The 18967-nt window shown below is 37.6% G+C and overlaps 2 protein-coding genes across 3 annotated transcripts in view; one reads left to right on the forward strand and one right to left on the reverse strand.

Moving 5' to 3' along the window:
- Positions 1–29: 29 nt before the first annotated feature.
- On the reverse strand, positions 30–9543 carry LOC121182574. The gene is made up of 12 exons (XM_041039172.1): positions 9127–9543; positions 5684–5773; positions 4821–4883; positions 4075–4657; positions 3608–3680; positions 2187–2288; positions 1934–1993; positions 1726–1833; positions 1253–1362; positions 843–958; positions 603–702; positions 30–497 (listed from the first exon to the last, which is right to left on the reverse strand). Exons 1-12 carry the CDS (start codon positions 9475–9477, stop codon positions 235–237), a joined length of 2019 nt encoding a protein of 672 aa, XP_040895106.1. The 5' UTR covers positions 9478–9543; the 3' UTR covers positions 30–234.
- Positions 9544–12259: 2716 nt separating this feature from the next.
- The window catches only part of tcf12 (transcription factor 12), a 73792-nt gene continuing 67084 nt past the window's right edge, over positions 12260–18967 (forward strand). For both annotated transcript variants that reach the window (XM_041034831.1, XM_041034841.1), the window contains exons 1-3: positions 12260–12423; positions 13218–13306; positions 13558–13630. In XM_041034831.1, the coding sequence (XP_040890765.1) occupies positions 13235–13306; positions 13558–13630 (145 nt within the window). In that variant the 5' untranslated portion in view covers positions 12260–12423; positions 13218–13234. The remainder of the gene's footprint in view (positions 12424–13217; positions 13307–13557; positions 13631–18967) is intronic.

Genomic DNA, 18967 nt, shown 5'->3' on the forward strand with positions numbered 1-18967 from the left:
CAAAATATGTTTTTTATGTGGTCGTGAAAAAAGAGGTAACGGGTATTGCGTATAGGGTTCCCCCAACTGTAGCCATGTAAGAAGAGCCAACCGACTCACATTGGCCTGCACAGACACTTAAATATGCAGATACTGTGCATCTTATTCATTTGCACAATTTATATGACAAGTGTGAGACAACTTACAGAGCTTAATTGTAACTGATGTTCTCTTGCTAACACTTACATTTTATATTTATTGTTTGTTTGATTTGTCAGTTGCTTCAAGTTCAAGTATAGTAAAGCAAGGCAGAGAAATAGATACAGAGAGGGCCTGTGAGTTGGACTGGTCTGACTGCAGCTGGTTAGATGATGTTGCATATATTGCAGGACACTGGACACTGGATAAGGACACACGGCTGTTGCTAATTTGCTGCACCTCAGAAGAGCAGACGTCACCACAGGCCTCAGGTGTTACAGCGGCTGTAGCCACTTTTTGGAAAAGCTGCCGGTGACCAGCTGGAAAACAACACACAAACTCTTAGAGTAAACTAAACAAAAATAACATTATCAAAAAGCTGACAATAATTACAAAAAAAAACATCTCCATAGAGCTATTTGTACCTGGTACTACTGTAAATGAATTCCTGGGAGGACACTGTGTTCCGAGAGAGCCAATGAACTCTGTGTTGCTTGTTAATTGTGGAGAAGCCACAATGAATCCCTGGAAAATAGAAACAGAATCCATATTTTAACATACATAACCAGTATCCATGTAATAACCATTTCATAAATTAAATTACAAGTTATTCAACTAATTTATTACAAATAAAAGACATAACATAATTCTAATAACATCATTACTTGGTTGTTGAAGACAACAGGCTCTGGGGTTTCTGTTTTCAGCTTAGGTGGTGAAGTATTCACTGCATCTCCCTGAAGAGGTGACAGCTCTGGCTTACAATCTATTTGGTCATTAGCTGTAAGAACATGCAAAAAGACCAAATTAACATTTTAGCTGAGAATATATGCAGCCGCACACAGACATGCTAATGTTCAAACCTATTCCATCAATCAAATACCGCTTGTTTAAAAAAAAAACCTCTCAAATATAATTATTATGATTAACATATTAATATAAAAATAACAAGCCCTTCTGAACTGTATACTGTAAATGATGACATGTTTTGACTGAGTTTTAGTGCAGAGTACAGAAGTCAGATCTTTAAAAACCTCAGCATCAACATTTTCTTTAAGAAAACACTGTTACATACTCAACTCTCCAACGTCATCCTCGTCTTTCAAGTGAACTTGTGAAGTTATTTTCTGCCATGGCTCCAGCTCCTCCTCTTCACATTCCAGTAAAAGTTCTGATGTTGTGGACCTGATACAGAAAACAACAATATGTGACACACGTGGTATCTGTAACATGCAAAAAGCAAACAAATCTTTATCTTTTTTTGTTGCCATTTTGCCCTCTCTACACTACAATATTTGCTTAGAGTGGGACTCACTGAATTGTGGTTATGGAAAGTTTTCTGCTTATATTATTTCTGGTCACTTTAAAAAGTGGTTTTATGGTTAAATAGTTAACAATATTTTTATTTAGAATCATTCTTAACTATGCTATAATCCATCTTTTAGATGTTTCTTGGAAAAAAAGTTAATTCAATGTACACCACAATAACTTTAATTTTCTAAAAAAAAACAGCTCTGACAATGAGCCTCCTCAAAGACATCCAGGTACCTTTGAGGAATTCGTGGTACGTAGACTTCTTCACAGCTGTCTTCAGCTCCTGCAGCTCTCAGTTCGGGTGTTTCTGTGACGTTTTCCATATCACTATCCAAGTCAGATCTATTAGGTAAAAAAAAATCTATCTGATGATAAAATCAAATGAGACACAGAAGCACAAACTACAATGCAATATATGCTATATAATATTGTATGAAATTACATTCTGTTCTTCTCACTGTTGCATTCATCCTCGTCAATAGTGACCTCCACCTCCTCAAATCTGAAAATGACATATTAAATATTATTACTGAGTAAGATCAAGTGAGAATACATCATACCTTAGGAAAGTCAATAAAGAACTGATATATATGTGTATGTGTGTGTGTAGCACTGACACTAAGTAATTGTCATGTTCCTGGTTTTAGTTCTGGCCGAGTAGCCTGTAATGTCACCTACAAGTTATGACTGCTGACCTTCCAGAGGCTGATACATGTCCTCCAAGACTTGACAGTGCGGTAGGCTCTTGCATGCAAGCTCCAGAACAAGTCATCGATAATGAGGATCTCTTTTCATAACTGAAAAAAGAAACCTTATCATTAGACGCAAACCTCAGGAATCAGGAAAATGTTTATTGTGTAAATGTTCTCTCAGCTTGACAAAACACCTGAGTCAGGGTTACCTAGTAGATTTTAGGTGTCACTGATGACAGCAGATATATACAGAAAAAATGAAGTGCAAATCTTATCTTTCAAGTGGACAACTATTCTAGTCCACTAAGACACTAATTCTAAAATGTGTTCTAATCTGTGGATTAGACTTAGAAATCTACATATTGGTTGCGGGAGGACTAATTTCTTTTGAATTTTACAAATGTATATGTATATATAAATGTATAATACCCCAGAATGAAGCAACATGGCTTCTATACTTGAAGCTGTCAGTCACCATTGAGGCTTTAAAGAACACATTTGACGTGCTGGTCAGTAACCATCAAAGTAAGACAGAATTTTACCTTTTAAAGATCTTTTACTTCTTGGTGTAAGTTCACTGTTCTCAGTTGATCAGTCAGCAAATCTGTTACTAGTTATTATTGCAATACTATTCAGAAATATGACAAAAAATAAGAGTTATGGAATTTCCAGGAATTCAAGGTACAATGTTTTGTTGTTTGAATAAAACTTTAAATGTCTTTATTGATTTTTTTTTAAACTTTATTTTGTGTTAAAAGACGAGGATACATGGAAGGACACAACAAAAGACACAACAATGCATATAAAAAGCATAATTAATATATACATACAAATGTTACGGTAGTCCTTATAAAATTATTACTAAACATATCACAAAGATTTAGAAGATAAATTTTATCTTGTTGAAAATACAATAAAGTTACTCTTGGAGTGACTTGGATGGGAATATTAAGTCCATGCTGCAAGCCTGGGGTTCAGACTTAATCAAAGCAAGTTATCTACCTGATCCTTGGAAGGGGGCCTGCCTACCACTGGTCTGATCTATCTTAAATATTGTCCCTTTAACAAATATACATTTCAAACCTCTCCAATCATTTTTAACATAAACACTGATCGGATCACTGTGTGAAAAAAGTCGCTTGCACTGATGCACCCACAGAGAATCATCATTCATTTCTTCACCTCCAGAGGCTTAAAGGCTACTGACAATTTGCCACTTTTCTCCAGAGTCTCCCACCCAACATCAGATTACCTGATTGATGTCACACGAGTAATTCTAATGAATTTTTTTCCTCTCGTTCCACAGATGACTTTATATGACAGTTAGACATGCTGATTAATACTTCCCATTAAAAGTAAACAGATTTGGGCGTGTAAAATTAGTTCCTATTAATGAAAAATATAGCTTGTACCTGCTGCCTCACCTTGACCATGAAGATAAAGCTCCATCCTCTCTTCCCCTCAACTTGGTCTTAATTTTCTTCAGAGGATCTTGATCTTTAAAAGTAAAAATGAAATTATTACAAGGAAAACATTTAGTAAGAAGTACTAAGATTTCAATTTCTGACTCAATGCAATGGCATTTTTTTTTTAATGTTTATGATATGAAAATGGTTCATTCAAGGTATGTCTACATAGATCTAATCTGGTTTGTGCTTATGTGCACTATTTCACAATTATGAAGGTGATATATTAAATGGGAACGCCTGTATACAATCTAACAATGCATATAAGTGCATGCATATTTCTGCCTTTGTGCACACAAAGTCTTTTGGTCTTGTATCTACACAACCTGATCAGCCCAGCCTGAGAAAAAAATAAGACACAACATGTAACACTGTTCAGTTCTTGGTGATGAGTTCCGAAAAAAACAATGCAACCATCACCTCACCTGTAAAGCGAAGCGGAGGCACTTCCAGCTGTTGGTGGGTTCCCTTTGCACAGATCACTTCCTGCTCTGACCTGTTCATCTGTGTCTTTCCTGAGTTGAGATATGCCTTTTGAATTTCAAAAAAGGTTTTATTCCCCATGAAATTCAGATGCAGATGTTTGGCCCATTTTTTGAAATATGTAAAGGTGCCTCCGGAAAAAAGAATGGCGAGAGCTGTAAGAATGTGGATTTCAGGAAACGCCTCCCAAAGGTGAGGTGATGACATCCATATGCCCCTGTGTCCACCAAGGCAGCTCCACCTCACCTTCTTCTGTGCACCACAGTGAGACACCTTCTTTTTGGTTATGGTCTGTCCACACGTCTGACACTTCTTAAACAGGTCCATCAAACAACTGTCATTCACAATAGTCTTTGACTGGCTCAAGTCTTTTTCTGTGTTCTCGTCTGATTTTGATGCTGTTGTGGAGCTTAATTTGGTCTCTTGGTGGAAGCTCCCAGTCAGACAATCAACAGAGGCCACACTCTCACTGTGTTCAGCTGGTGGAGGGGACTGGGATGAGGTACTTGGAGCTCCTGAGGGAAGCTGTAATAACAGGGACCGATATATAATTTGAAATTAGTTAAAAGTAGCTGTATGTGCAACTCATCTGACACAGGGTTCACAATATTACCATTCTGTACTTTTGACTGCATGTAATACTCATTAACACAGAGAAAGAGCAACCAATGTCATGAATTATACTTACAGGAATTATTAAAGAGGGTGATGCACTGTCCACACCAATACCCTGAACACCCAGGGAAGAAGCCTGTGAAGATGTAGTTGGACCCTTGAGTAAAAACAGTGATTCTTAAGAAGAACAAATTCAAAAACAGAGAAAATGCTGCATTTGAACAAAGGTATATGTCTAACTTACTACTGTACAGTGGCGGAAAAAAGTGTTTGGACACCCCATGCATTTGTGATATACTGCATTAACAATCACTCTTAAGTTTCCAAGTGCAATTTGTTTTTGTACAGTCACAGCCACAATACTAAACCAATCCTAAAATCAGCCATTAAAAACTTAAAATTGATTAGCTCCATAAAAATACTTAAGAAATTTTGAGTATTGTGGTACCACTGACCCACTCATGAAGATCATCCTTTTTATTGAAGACAATTTTCTCGTGGAGAACATTCCAGCCAGGATTAAAGTGCTACTGCGTGCTAATGGCAGGAGTACTAAATATTAATTTTGTTATGTGATGGTTTATTTATTTTTTGTTCAGTTTTGAACACATTCTTTTCTATTTGTTAACTTTGATACCAACAATGTTGAGAACTGACATGCTGACACCATCAAGAATTTAGTTTTGCTATTTTTTTTCTTGATAACAATAAACAAACAAAATCATTTGCTTTGTTTGTGTCTGTCTGATGCAGCCACACCTTGTGAAATACAAAAAAGATTTTTCTGCAAATATTTCATGATAATATTTGAGATTGTGTAAAATTTTAAGGGTGTCCGAAAACTTTTTTCCACCACTGTATATAAAACCCTTTCCTGACACAAAGGAACACAAAAAATCAAATCTTAAAAACATAGGTTTACTATATCATACTTACTGAAGTTAATATAGAGCCCCATTGCAGTACACTGTCCACGCTGGTACCTGAAACCACTGAGGTAGAGGCTTGAGCAGCTGCACTGGGAGCCTTCAAGTAATTAAAAAAAAAAAAAGCAGTTTTGATACAATCACACGAGTCAGTTTTCACAGTCATTTCCCACCTGACATTTTCCATGCAATTTTATTTTATTTTTAAATTTGATGCCTAATTCGTAATTTACAGTAGTAACTAGGGGTGTGCCATCTAAGTCACCTCACGATTCGATTCGATTACGATTCAGTGCTACGATTCGATGATTCACCGATTATCGATGCATCTCGATTAATCATTTTTTTCCCACATAGAATGTTTCTTTTCTCACTCTGTAGTTACTTGTAAAATAATGTATATTTTTAAATATCCATTCATTGAAGTAAAACACGTTTATCTCTATCTTTACTTTATTATTAACTTTAGCAATTTCCCAGCATTTAGAAAATATAAAACTTCTTTTAAACAAAATGTCTTCACACTGTCCACACTTTTAAACCCGAGGTGTGAACTGCACACTATGACACATTACACGCCGCCATCTCTTACTGAGGTCCGTCCCCTAATGTTAGGGCCTTATAAATTCCTTTTTATTTTTTCCCAAATTCTGTTTTTTCCATTTAAATTTTTGGGAATTATGTTTCTTCCATTATAGTTTTAGGGAATCTACACAATTTTGTTTTTAATGTAAATGACTAAAATGTACACAAATTAAATAGAATTTAACTGTTGAGTAGTTGCATCTATCAATGAAAACAACATCCACAATAGTAAGGAAAGGAAATTATGGGAAGGAAATTGACAATATTTCCACTTCTATTACAATTTGATATCTTGATTTACATGTCCAGAAAGATTGTTAGTTTCGCTGTAATTTTTGTCATCGCAGTTTTAGCCACGTTTTTTTAACGCCTGCATCTTCTGTTACAAAATTATCTCGCATAATTACATACAGTGGATCACTTCTATAGCTCACCGAGGGTGTGTTGATGGACACATGCTGTGCACTTCTAGCAAGCATCTGTAAATTAAAATGAGTGACTAACAATATAATACTGCACAGTTAATCATATAAGATAGATGTTTTATATGGGCAAGAAATATTAAGTATTTATTAATATTTATTTAATCATTTATTTGCAAACGAACACATGAACACGGTGAGAGAGTTCACGTGTAATCATATATCATTAAATATGGTGACGGCTGTGTTATACTTAAAATGACCTAGGTTCTAAAGTGTTAGTGTTAGGGGCAGGCTTCTTGTTGCAGCATCTTTATTGCAACAGAAAGAAACAGAGTCTGTGTCCCAATTCCATACCCCATACAAACAGTATGTGTACAGTATGTACTGTAATATGCACTCATATTCATAGTAAAAAGTTTTTGCTGTTAGGTTACAAGAAATACATTCAGCTGCCAGTTTATTAGGTACACACAAAACTAATGCAGACTAATATATCACTTCTGCATTAAAACCTATCTTCATGAAGGTCATGAGGTTTTAGTGATGTGTTGATTCAAGTATATGGTAGTTTTGTAGGAGGAATTATGTGGTGTTGCATTCTACAAATTTATATTTATAAATATATACAAAAATAAAATTGGAGACATCTTAAGTGTCTCATGTTTACAGCGAGCTTACGTAATATGTACATGCACATCCTAATACATGAAATGTATTAGAATGTAATGTCTGTTTCAGCTCGGTCCGGTTTCCTGCAGCTTAAGGCTTTGGTAGATCTCAGAAGGAAGGAGTCGGGTTCTTTTGTCTTAGGTCTGGAACCAAGGAATGAAAATTGAAATGAAATTATAATGTCTCACAGTGTTGTTTTACTCTGACATTTATCAGCCCGTCTGTTGTGGATTCATTCAACATGCTGTGATGCATGAAGCTGCTGATTCTCTCCGATGAAGTTTTCACACTTTAATTCTGCCAAACGCTGAAACAGTTAGCGAACTACAATGCCCATAATTCATCAGAGATGCGTCAGTGATGTAGCACATTTGCGCTCCCCGGAGTTTGACTGCGTTGGTTTAATGATGACGTTTCGACAAACAGATGGAAGTATAATAATCAGCTATTGTCGCAGTGGCATCCGCTTCAGGTGCTTTGACAGGTCGTGGAAAAAAAAAATTACTGCACATGCTAAATGAAACATCAATAACAACTCATCGGTGTGTCCCAGTGCTGCTGAAGTGAACTACCTGTGGGAAACACATGCACTATGGTCCAACCATAGAGCTGTACCCTCATCTCACACTCTTTCTTTTTCTTTTCTTTTCCACCTCCTTTTCTCTCTTCATTCAACACCCCCGCTCCACTCGCCTCTATCATTCAGCAGTCTGTGTAGCTCTTCAGTGACGTTTTATAGTAACACATGGGAGGCACAAACTTGTGCTAACTTTTCCCATTAGTTGTGAACCACATGCATCTGTAATGCGAAGTATTGGACGAACTGCTGAGGTCAGTCATGAGGGTGCATCACCAAGGATGGATTATCAACAAGTCAAAGGGGGTTACTAATCAGAGGCCCCATGAACCCCAGAATCCCCAGGTTTATACCATATCATATTAATTAATTGCAAATTTGTCAGAAATATGCACCACTGAAGCACAAGATCAGCTATGACCAGTCCTTCATTTTGAACTGGGGGCCGAGTGACGAAATCTAGTCTGAAGACCATAACTGTTTGACTTTATATTGTGGCCGTTTCTTGTAAAGTTGTCTTATCAAACTGCTTCCATTTTTTCCTGTGTTGGGTACTATTATTCCACCACAAGGATGATATCAAAAATTACTTTCATTGTCAATACTGATTAATTGTTTAGTCTATAAAATAATAGAAAAACGCAGAAAAGGCCAAAGGTCAAAAATCCAAAGCTGTCACCATCATTGAAACTGGCGAGAAGGTGGAACCAGTGATTTTTTTTTTTTTTTTTGCTTACAAATGATTAATCTGGTTAATTATCAGAATGATTGACAATAAATTTTATAGACTAATCAGTTACTCATCTGATCCTTTCAGCTTTTCAATGTACAGGGAGGCTAATCTGGCCGCGAGTGTCGCGGTTGTACTTTATATGCCAACTCTACACTGTCCCTGATGTGGCATTAGTTTCGAAAGCCCCAATTTCAACGATACTTACTGTAATATTGTCTTCACCCACTCTGAATACAGAGTTCATACAAAGATTAGACAGTTGTAGTATCTGTCGGTTAGAGGCAGAGGGGGCGGCGGTTGGTCGTAGTTCAGATGTAACTGGACTCCAAGATGAGTAAAACAAACGTTACTTAGATAAACTGAATCCTCTGCACACCACTCGTTAATTCATCGTGAAATTAAATTTACCGCTTGACTTTCTAGGTAACCTTAAAAACAATCTTATACAAGTAAAAAATATTTACCTGTGATGGGCTCCTGTCACCTGTGGACACAGATGTGCTGGCGTCCTCTGGCTGTCTTCCAGAGAAAACCGACGGAATTACGTTGGATTTGAGGATTTTTCGGGGCGTTGTTTTCATGAGCTCTGCCTGGATGTCCGGTTCGTAATCGTCCGGTTTAAAATGCTGGCTACAGACTCGTATGTTGCCGTATTTATTTACTGGTGTGTTTTCGTCAAATTTGGGGTTGTGTATGGCCTTTAACCACTTTCTGCATCGCTCCGGGTCTCTTGTAGGCAGAGAGTGAAATACGACCCCCCGGGACCTGGCCTTCTTGTAGCCCTTACAGCCCGGCACAGAGCACATTCCCGGCATCGTTACAAAAATGGGAAAAATAACCACAGAGGAAAAGAAATGAGTTATTATACACTGATGACTGCCACCATTTCTGAGCTGTTTGTAGAACAGTGACCAACAGTCTGCTCCAGCAATTGGTGAACGTGACCGCTGAGCGTCAACACGTTGCATCCTGGGAAGTGTAGTTAATTTTTAGTTTAGTTTTTTTTTTTCTTTTTCAGGAGTCAAAATGTAGTAGAGGTGGAAGAGAGACTGTAAGAGTGAAGATGGCTACCCGGGGACAGGTCCAGGGGCCCAAGGGGTCTGGCAGTCCCTGGATCAGAGCCTCTCTATAAAGTGAATATTTTGTTTTTGGAAAGTCAAAGACAAAGACACAAAAAACATATAAAAAGATGCAAGACAACCACAGCGGGAGAGAGAGAGAGACAGAGAAAAAAGACACTAAAGACCACAAAACAACTGCAAAGAGTCTCAAAACAACTACAAAGAGATGCAACATAACCACAAAGAGAAAAAAATTACAATGTGACTGTGAAACATCTGTTCACAACAAATTGTGTTTTGACTTTTAGTTTAATCATTTCTTTATTTCCAATATCTGTGAAATGTTGGAAATAAACAAACAAAAAAAAACCCCATATTGAAACTTTTTTTATTTGCTTATTTGGGTATTTTCACTTGCTGAGTTTCATCTGGTGGAGTGTTCATGGTCTGAGTTTGTCCAACAGGTGGCAGCCTGGAATTAATAATAGAGGGCATAAAATGAGAGTAAATGAGAAAACTTGATTTAGGTGACAAATTATCCTTTAATTTCCCCTTGCATGACTTCTTGGTTTTGATTTAGAAGTTTAACATTTTTTGTTGCCTACTAAAAAACAGCTGTCATTCAGGGTTATGCTATAAACTGGACATGTGCACATGTATTTGAGCCCTGCCGTTTCCTGCACACAATGTGTTCAATGGTATTTTTATTGTTGATAGATTTTTTTATGGCATTATTTTCAATTATGGTACATGGAAATCACAGATAACTCTCATATAAAATGGACATTGTTTGAGGTGCTGGAGTGTCCACTGGCTTTTTGCTTGGACCCTTTATTCCCATAGGCAAAATCTGTCTCAAAACAAAACCAAAACAGTTACATGGGATGTGTGATTTTTACACTGGGGGCTATGTAATGACTTGTTTTCCAGCAACTGGCAAAGACACTGTATATGTTCTTCTTAAACAAATTCAGGGACAAAATTCCTTTCAGAAAAACCACTGTCATCTGGACGATTCATGCAAGACAGCGCTGTAACTATCAGCAGCCTCTGCCAAACCTAAAACTGGGCTCCCATGGTCTACCTATAAGAAATATTTGGATACATTTTTCCAATGTAACTAATACGTTATAAGCAGCTATAGTACACATTTTTTACTAATATTACCCTACTCCCACATTCAGTAACTGGGTCTGTTTAAAAAAGTGACAGCCTTTACTGCAAAGTTGGTTTCATATTCGCTGTAGCTTCAGCTCGACAAATTCAAGTTGCAGTCACACATATTGGAAACAGATTTCAGTCTCACGCTTTCTATAGGCTGACAGATAAAATATTAAAGCCAGAGTCAAAGTGAGCTGTCTTTCTCTACTTCACATGTAGTTTTTATACTCAGTCCATTGTGTGCTGATGAGTGAAGATCTGAACAGTGCCAAAAGTGTTGGCGGTTCTGGGACTGCGTTCACTGAAACTACTGTAGGTGTAACCGGCCACATTCAATAAAACATCTGGATAAGATAGGAGGGGCAACCCCTAGTGATGCACCAACACCCCACTTGTTTCTCATAAGGTTCATACACAAATTTTATGATATCCTGCTCAGTGTTTCTTGATTTAAATTTATAGCTGAAGCAATTAGTGGATTAATGGACAACTGTTTTTATCAATTCATTCTTTAAGTATGTGGAGATTTTGTGGTTCTACATGCGAAATGCCAGACATATTAGATTTCTAAAAGAAAGGGCAGCAAACTGGGTAGGTATTTACAGCACAATAGTGTGCTTATCAATGTAAAATGCAACAATCAAAACAAAGACAAACAACCCCCCCGAAAAAACAAACAAACAAAAAAAAAAAAAAACTGAAAACAGTCATTTTGTGTCATGTCAGCTATAAAAGCAGATATTTAATTGCATACCAGTGTACCAATTACAAAGGAGGGTGTAAGAGGTAGGCAAAGACTTTAAGAACAGGTTTAGGTCCTTCTGTAGCGTTCCCAACATCCACTGACATCTAAAGCGCTGCACAGTGTGTATGTACCCTGTCCCCTCCAAGTTTCCATCAATTTCAGTGAATATTGAAATAGATATCAACCACCTTAGTTGATATATATTTTAATAAATGGTATAGATTCTCTTACAAATGTTCAAATTGATCAAATTACCAAATCCAACTGACATGTAGTGACTGTCCAGGTCAAGGTCTCTGCAGACACCTGCCCACTTTGCCTGGTTGAACTGTGGACCATGCTTTAAAAAATATAACAATCGGGACAAGTTTTGAATGTAACTTATTTAAATCAACACACTGCGTTGAATGTTTTCATGCATTAAAATGTAAAGATTTCTCAAACGCTGCAGCCAAGTAAAATGAAATGTGGTGTTTATGGTGATAAAACAGAGATAACCGGGTGGTATATCAGTGTGACCCAGGACAGCGTGTGCTGACTCCCGCAGCATCTCCCGCTGTGTGGGACCAGCATGTCACTGCGCTCGGCGGAGGGATACAATAACCAATGTCATCGTGGTGCTGAGGCTTTTGCAAAGCAAAAATGTCTGCCTAAGGGAAACTCGTAACTGATATATATAGAGGATATTTTCCCAGATATTGCCGTTTAAACCCACATTTCGCTATTCTGAGGCGTATTGCAAGAAAGCGAGCCTTCACCAGATCACCCTAGTCGGGATTTTAATCGGAAAAAAGGTAAAATATTACTGGGAGTTTGCCAAAAGCTTTCGGACCTGTGAAAGAAGTTGGGAGTTGAGAAAGACCATCATTGCGTTTTGTGTTCTGGAGCTTGGGATTGAGATTGTCATTTGTCGTATTTGTTTGTCTGTGTTACTTACCTTGAACCAGTGTATAAATTATGTTTCAGTCTTTAGAACGGCACGGTCTTCTCTGTACTAATGTCGACATGGACTAAAACCGCTGCAGCTGGTTGCAGCTTTGCTAGCTATTTTCAATCCATATGAACCAGTAACTGCAGCTAGCGTTGGCCAGCTAGCTGAGTGGCGTTAGGTGCCTCCGCTAACATTAACCATCGTAATTTTCTGGAAAATCTTCATCACAAATCACTGACATTTACACCGTGAAAGCCTGATCAGTGAGTTATGTAAATGTCTCACACGTAGCGTGCGGTGTTATTACAGAGAAACATTGTTACTGCAATAATGCGATGCTGCAGGTCCTGGCATTAACAAGCTGTGCCATCCATTCAGCGCTCCCACCAGCGGTGTTATCTCCTTATAATCAACGCAGTGTAGGAACAAACTAAATGTTTGCGACCAAAATCTTTGCACCATTTGAACAGTTCGTGTGTGGAACCACTGTCAGAGTCTCTATACGATGAAACGCCGGAGCCAACTTTACTCCACAGTGACGGTCTTTATTCTGCGCCCATAACAAATACCTCTCTTGGCAATCATTTCCCGTGGCACTAGTCCCCGCCGTTAAATAAACCAGCCAAGATGTGACCTGGTGCACTGTGTTTTCTCCAGGTTTCTAGATCGCCAGGATGAATCCTCAGCAGCGGATTGCCGCTCTTGGAACAGACAAGGAATTAAGTGACCTGCTGGATTTTAGTGCGGTAGGATGGTTTTTCATTACGTTTTTTTTTCAGCTCTTAGAGCTTAGAGGTGTGAGGACCTAACAGACTAAAAGCATGACTAATTAATCAGTGTTGACTAATATGGTTTTACAAGCTGTCCTTGATTTTTTTTTTTTAATCATGAGCTACTTTCAGGATGATTGTAACTGGTAGTCTTAATGTTTTCTTTCACACAGTTGAAAGAGTTCTTTGGTTTAATTGTAAGCTCCCATCCATATTCTTCTTTTCAGATGTTCTCTCCACCTGTAAGCGGAGGGAAAAACAGGCCCACCACTCTTGGAAGCAGTCAGTTCAGTGCATCAGGTAGGACCCGTTCACTCAAAGCTGTTTCAGTAAAGCCTCTAATATGTTGTCTTTCTCTGTTCCTGCTCGCATGACTCACATATCTGCACATCAGAATCAGTTGTTTACCTGACTTCTACCTTTGTTTAAATGATGTTTGGGTTTATTTATAAATGGAGGCTGAAGGAAAATGGTCTTAGTTTCCAATCTTGTGATTCTTTTCCCTCCTCTGTGTGACTCTTGTGTGCGCTCTTCACATCTGGTGCTTGAAACATGAGCTTTCCACCTGGAATTGTAGCGGAGCACTGTAGTAAAGATGTGGAACAAAGCACAATGTAATCCACAGATGTGAAAATGTTTTATTGAGCTAATTGCTATTGTGGTGTACTGGTAATACAGCGAATGTCATTCATGTTTTACATGTCAGATCCAAAAATAAGCTATAAATCAGGCATGTTTTGGCAGCTTTGTTCAAGGTGTGCTGTTGTCAGTGCAGCAAGTGTTCACGGAAACAGTTTAGTTTAATGGGATTGTGAGTCATCCTCTCCTTGAGTTATTCTGTAGTGTGTTTTTTTTTTTTGACGAGTAGCAGTTTGATAATTGCTCAGTTTTTTTTTATTATCTTTGAGAATCTTTATTGTCAGTGTAAGTTTGTGGATGGTTTGGTTGTGATAACAGGAGTTCAGATTCCCTGGTTCTGGATCGCTTCCTAGCTATAAATGTTACAAGACATTAATCCAAAGCACATCTATTGTCTGATGTGCTACTAGAGAAAGTCAACAATCAAGCATTATGTTTTCTGAAAGCATGTTTTGTGTGTATCTACAAAGCCTCGTTGTAGTCAGTTATCTGTGAAACGAAAGACACACATTTAGTGGAAAGTGAGCAAAAAGACAAAGAAACAAGTACACAGCTGTCACACATGAAGTATGGAGTTGTGAGGATTAATTTAAGAATACCTAATCACCAAAGTGAGAAGGGTGTTGTGTGTGTGCTCTCTTCAGTAAAACGAATGAGAAGGAAATTCTTGTCAAACTGAGTTGTTTATTTTATGTGTTATTGACACAAAGATTTCTGGCAGTTGTTCTTCACATTGTTTTTTATACTTAGAAGTGTTTTTTTTATTAACTTCTGGATAAAATTTTACATACATATTTTAACATGATGCAGTCCAGCACAACACCACCACTAACTGTTGAGTTAAATCAACTCATTTTCTGAACCACACAAGTGTCATGTGTTGCAGTTTTTTTTTTTACTGTATTCGTTAGATTATACAGATGTAGTAATAAACTGGTAACTCAGTGTTTATTTTCCAGTTGTGGATACCGAAATGTTTTCATAAGCCAGGTTGTTGTGTCATTTCTAAAATACACTGATGATACAAAGTGAAACTTCTGATTCTTGAAGGTTCATTGGTCCGCAAAATAGTACACATGATTTTTCAAAACCAGATTGCGTTGACCGCATACTGACTGTACACTGGAACGACCCCCACGAGGGTGATCTCAAACATTGATGTCAGCCATGTGTTGTATTGAGAAGGCATTGCTATGTGCGTTATGATTTGACAAAGTAAGATGTGGACATCATGTGGACAACCACCTTTAGGCTGGGCCTTGTACCCCGTGTCTTCCAAAATAGACCAGCATCAGCATGGTGCTTTTTGTTTGGAACAGAAAAGAATCGGAGACTGTCAGGAGAAATGTGTGTCACGGCCAAAGCTCATTGTCATTGCTGTTTGTCGTCTGGTGAGCAGCTTTGTCCTTTAGAAACGTAACAAAGTCTAAACGTGGGCTGCTGTTTTCTACCACTTCCAGCAAAAAATTATAAACAAATTTGGACATAGCTGCAAACAGGGTACATCCTAATTCAAGTTAATGGTTTTATTTGTAAATTTTACTATTGTAAGTTCATACTGAGATTTTTCATAGAAATGTAATATTTTCTAAAGTTAACTTTTTTTGTGATTTTGAAAAAAGTTCTACCATAAAATATTCATGCATATATTTTGTCCAAATATTAACTATCTCTATTGGTGTAGAAAACAGAGTGTGCCAGCCTTTAGTGGATTTTCAACAGTTTACACTTCATTTGCATCTGATTCATTTTAGAAGGCAGCCATAATAACGTGATCATTTTGCAGAATGTGATATGTTTCCTGCATGCATGTACGATGGCTTACATGATGGTGGATGCCTTTTGTTGTAAGGGGAATACCAATAAACAATATCTGCATAGCTGTTTAGTGTTAGATATGGTCAGTGTCCTGTTTGTTTCCTTTGTATTGAACTGAAAATAAAATGACATGCTGTTACTGTTATTCAACTCAAACACCATGACGGTTGAGTGCTTCAGCTTGTGGCTTGCAGCCTCAAATGTCTGAATGTACAGTACATGGCAGATCAGTATTAGCCCTACTTAATGAAGACCCTATTGAAACCCAGTTGTGGACTGGTTAATTGTTTCTAGTTTGGTTTTTATAAAATAAATACATGCTTGGCATCAAAAGAATGGAAAGGAATAGATCTATTTATTTGTTTGTTTGATTATTTTTTTGCACATCTTTTTTTTTTTTAATCAGACAAGCACCTACATAACTTTGACTGTGACTCCTGGAGTGGATTATCGTTTCATGAAGCAAAATTTAGCCTGCATTTCCGTGAATACATTTTAATGTAAATGAAATGTGGTCACATGGACAACTCAGGTAGCTGGCGACTGTTAAACCTTTATTTCCTGACAAATACTGCAAAACTCATCATATAAGAGATAAAGATGTCAAAATGAACTGCTGTACCTCAAAATGTATCAGGTCTGTAGTGGGTAAATCCCTCCTCATTTCAGCCCACAGTGTGTGCTCCTGTGTCTCTGATCCTCAAGGTAGAGGAAGAAGCACCTACATAAGTGATTGTGAACATAAGGCAAGTGAGTGTGCAGGCAAGTGTGGAAATTGCAGGGAATGAGAGTTTGGATTATTGTATCTCAGCTGGGTATAGCCAGATAATTGAGGCAGAGTGGGGACCGGAAAGACCCTTCAAAAGTGTGCCGGAGAAAGATGGCTTCGAAAAAATAGCCAGAGTGGCTCTAACAGAGACTCATCATTTCTCCCTTTCCAGCTGTGTTGATGATGCAAATTTGATGAGGCCATTGACTCTGTAGTGTGGCTGCTGTTAAATCTGTAATTTTCATTTAGTGGTATGTAGTGGTACATACAGTGACCAACAGCTACAGCAGCTTGGTTTGTAAATCTGTTGGATCCCAAAGCAAAAGCAGAAAAAAAAACTAAACAAAAAAAAAACAGTGCACTGTGAACTCCTTCATTGCTGGGTGCAGCTACAAAGAGCCTCACTGCTTCCTCACTCTGAGTTCAGTTTTGTTGGTAAAACCAAAGGCCTGTCACATGAGAGAGCCTGGGCTGCAGCAGTTTCAGGTTGTATGGACATTTACTGTACATTACAGAGGCTATGGACACTGGAGATGGTGTGTCTTAGTATCCATGGACATTAAGTTTCTACCCTGACAGCTTTTCTAAATCTCTTTGTCTCTTTTTGATGTTCTTTCCTGATGTTTTTACCTCTCTGTCCACAAATTTAGGACCTGGTGCTGAATATTGCTCTAAATGACAGGAAAGCTAATGTAATTTAAACAATGGAAGGTTGAGACAGCAAAGACCCTTTTCTGACCCCGTGTCCCTGTGGAAACTGTTTAGTTCATCTCTGTCCAGTTTTTACTTCACATTCATTATTTGTATACATGCAGTTGATGAAGTCATTGGTTTTACCATTAGCACTGCTCTCAGTTCATTTATACAAGAAGCCTTTTTGCCACATAGAGCCAGAAGCTAGAGCTAGAAGCTCTCTGCAGGTCAACAAAGTGGGAATGTGCTTTGGATTTATTTACATTAACACGGATGTCAATTAAAACTTGCCAGAATGCGACTGGGGCTGGCACAGGGGAGCGTTGCACATAGGGATAATTAGTTCATTTTGGGTCATAGGCAATAATAAGAAATAATCTGTGCTGGGAATCAGGTTAACTAGTTTTTAAAATGATTGACATTTCTTATTTCTCATTTCATTCAAGATGCAGTCCGGACCAGAAGCATATTAAATCACCAGTTGGGTTTCTCTGTTTATATGTGAATGTTGTTCTTTACTGTATGTCCTGAGTCAAATTGTTTGGCCAGATTAAATTTTGATGTAACTGGAGTTGTTGTAAATATGTAATGCTTTGTATTGTCTGATTTATATTTATATCTATTTATATCTTGGGTATTGTCAGTATGTTTGTTTTGTGTTTTTTTGTTTTTTTTTTTTAAAGGAAAAAATATCTGGTATTGTTGGGGCTTTGACTTTGCTATAGCTTCTGTTCTGCAAGAATATTTCATATATTTTCACTGAATAAATAAAAGCAAACATCTTTTTAAGCATTTTTTGCCAAATCATACGCAGATCTTGTTTTCATGAATCAAAAAGACAAACAAACAAAAAGATAATCATTGTGTTTACTATGTATATATTAATTGATATTAACAACAGCAAAGACACTGGTAGGTAGATCATTTAAAACGCAGTGTGTGCTGAGGTGATCATTTGGTCCAGTTTATGTTCACACTGACTTTTTATAAACGAACCAAGAAGAGTGAAGATGAAGTCATACAAACTGACGGGTAACTCATTGATTTCATCTGCTGCACCACTGCTACATGAATCTATGTGGGGAAATCAAAGATTTCACTTTGACCCAACTATTCGGATTACATGTGAAAGCACCGTAAGTGGAGAAAAGTCTGCTCAGTGTGGGATTGCCTGTCCTTGCTTACACCAATCAACCGTAACATTAAAATCAGTCACTGGTTTTAATGTTGCAGTTGACTGGTGTATATGTACAGTCTATATTTAATGTGTGTATATATTCATTGGATACTGAGAAGAGGCAGAAATATTGGTTGTGAAACTGTAAATAAACAAGGTGATATTTTGCCATTTTTTTCCCCTCTGTTTGATAAGCTGAGAGTTTGCAACACTTCAGCCTTGTTGCATGATCTTACATCAGGAGAATTTCATTCTAGGCTCTGAAATCTCTCCAAGGCCTTAGTCTTTCTGTTGGATGAGTTTTTACTGAATTAGGGGCTTGGGGAGGGTGTAGCTGTTTATGAATGACCCAGTAGAGACCGTAAGGAGGGAGCAGTCAGTTATAATAGCCAACATCTGTGCTTACTCAGTCAGCCCTCCACATTCTCACCACAGGTTTACAAGAAATTTAAACCGTATAGAAATTGATCATATCATGAAGACAATTTTATTCATCTTGATTTTTTCACATTATTTCCCAGAGATATTTCTTTTCATACCA

This window comes from Toxotes jaculatrix, chromosome 1 (genome assembly GCF_017976425.1).
Source record: "Toxotes jaculatrix isolate fToxJac2 chromosome 1, fToxJac2.pri, whole genome shotgun sequence".
In the NCBI taxonomy this organism is placed as follows: domain Eukaryota; kingdom Metazoa; phylum Chordata; class Actinopteri; family Toxotidae; genus Toxotes; species Toxotes jaculatrix.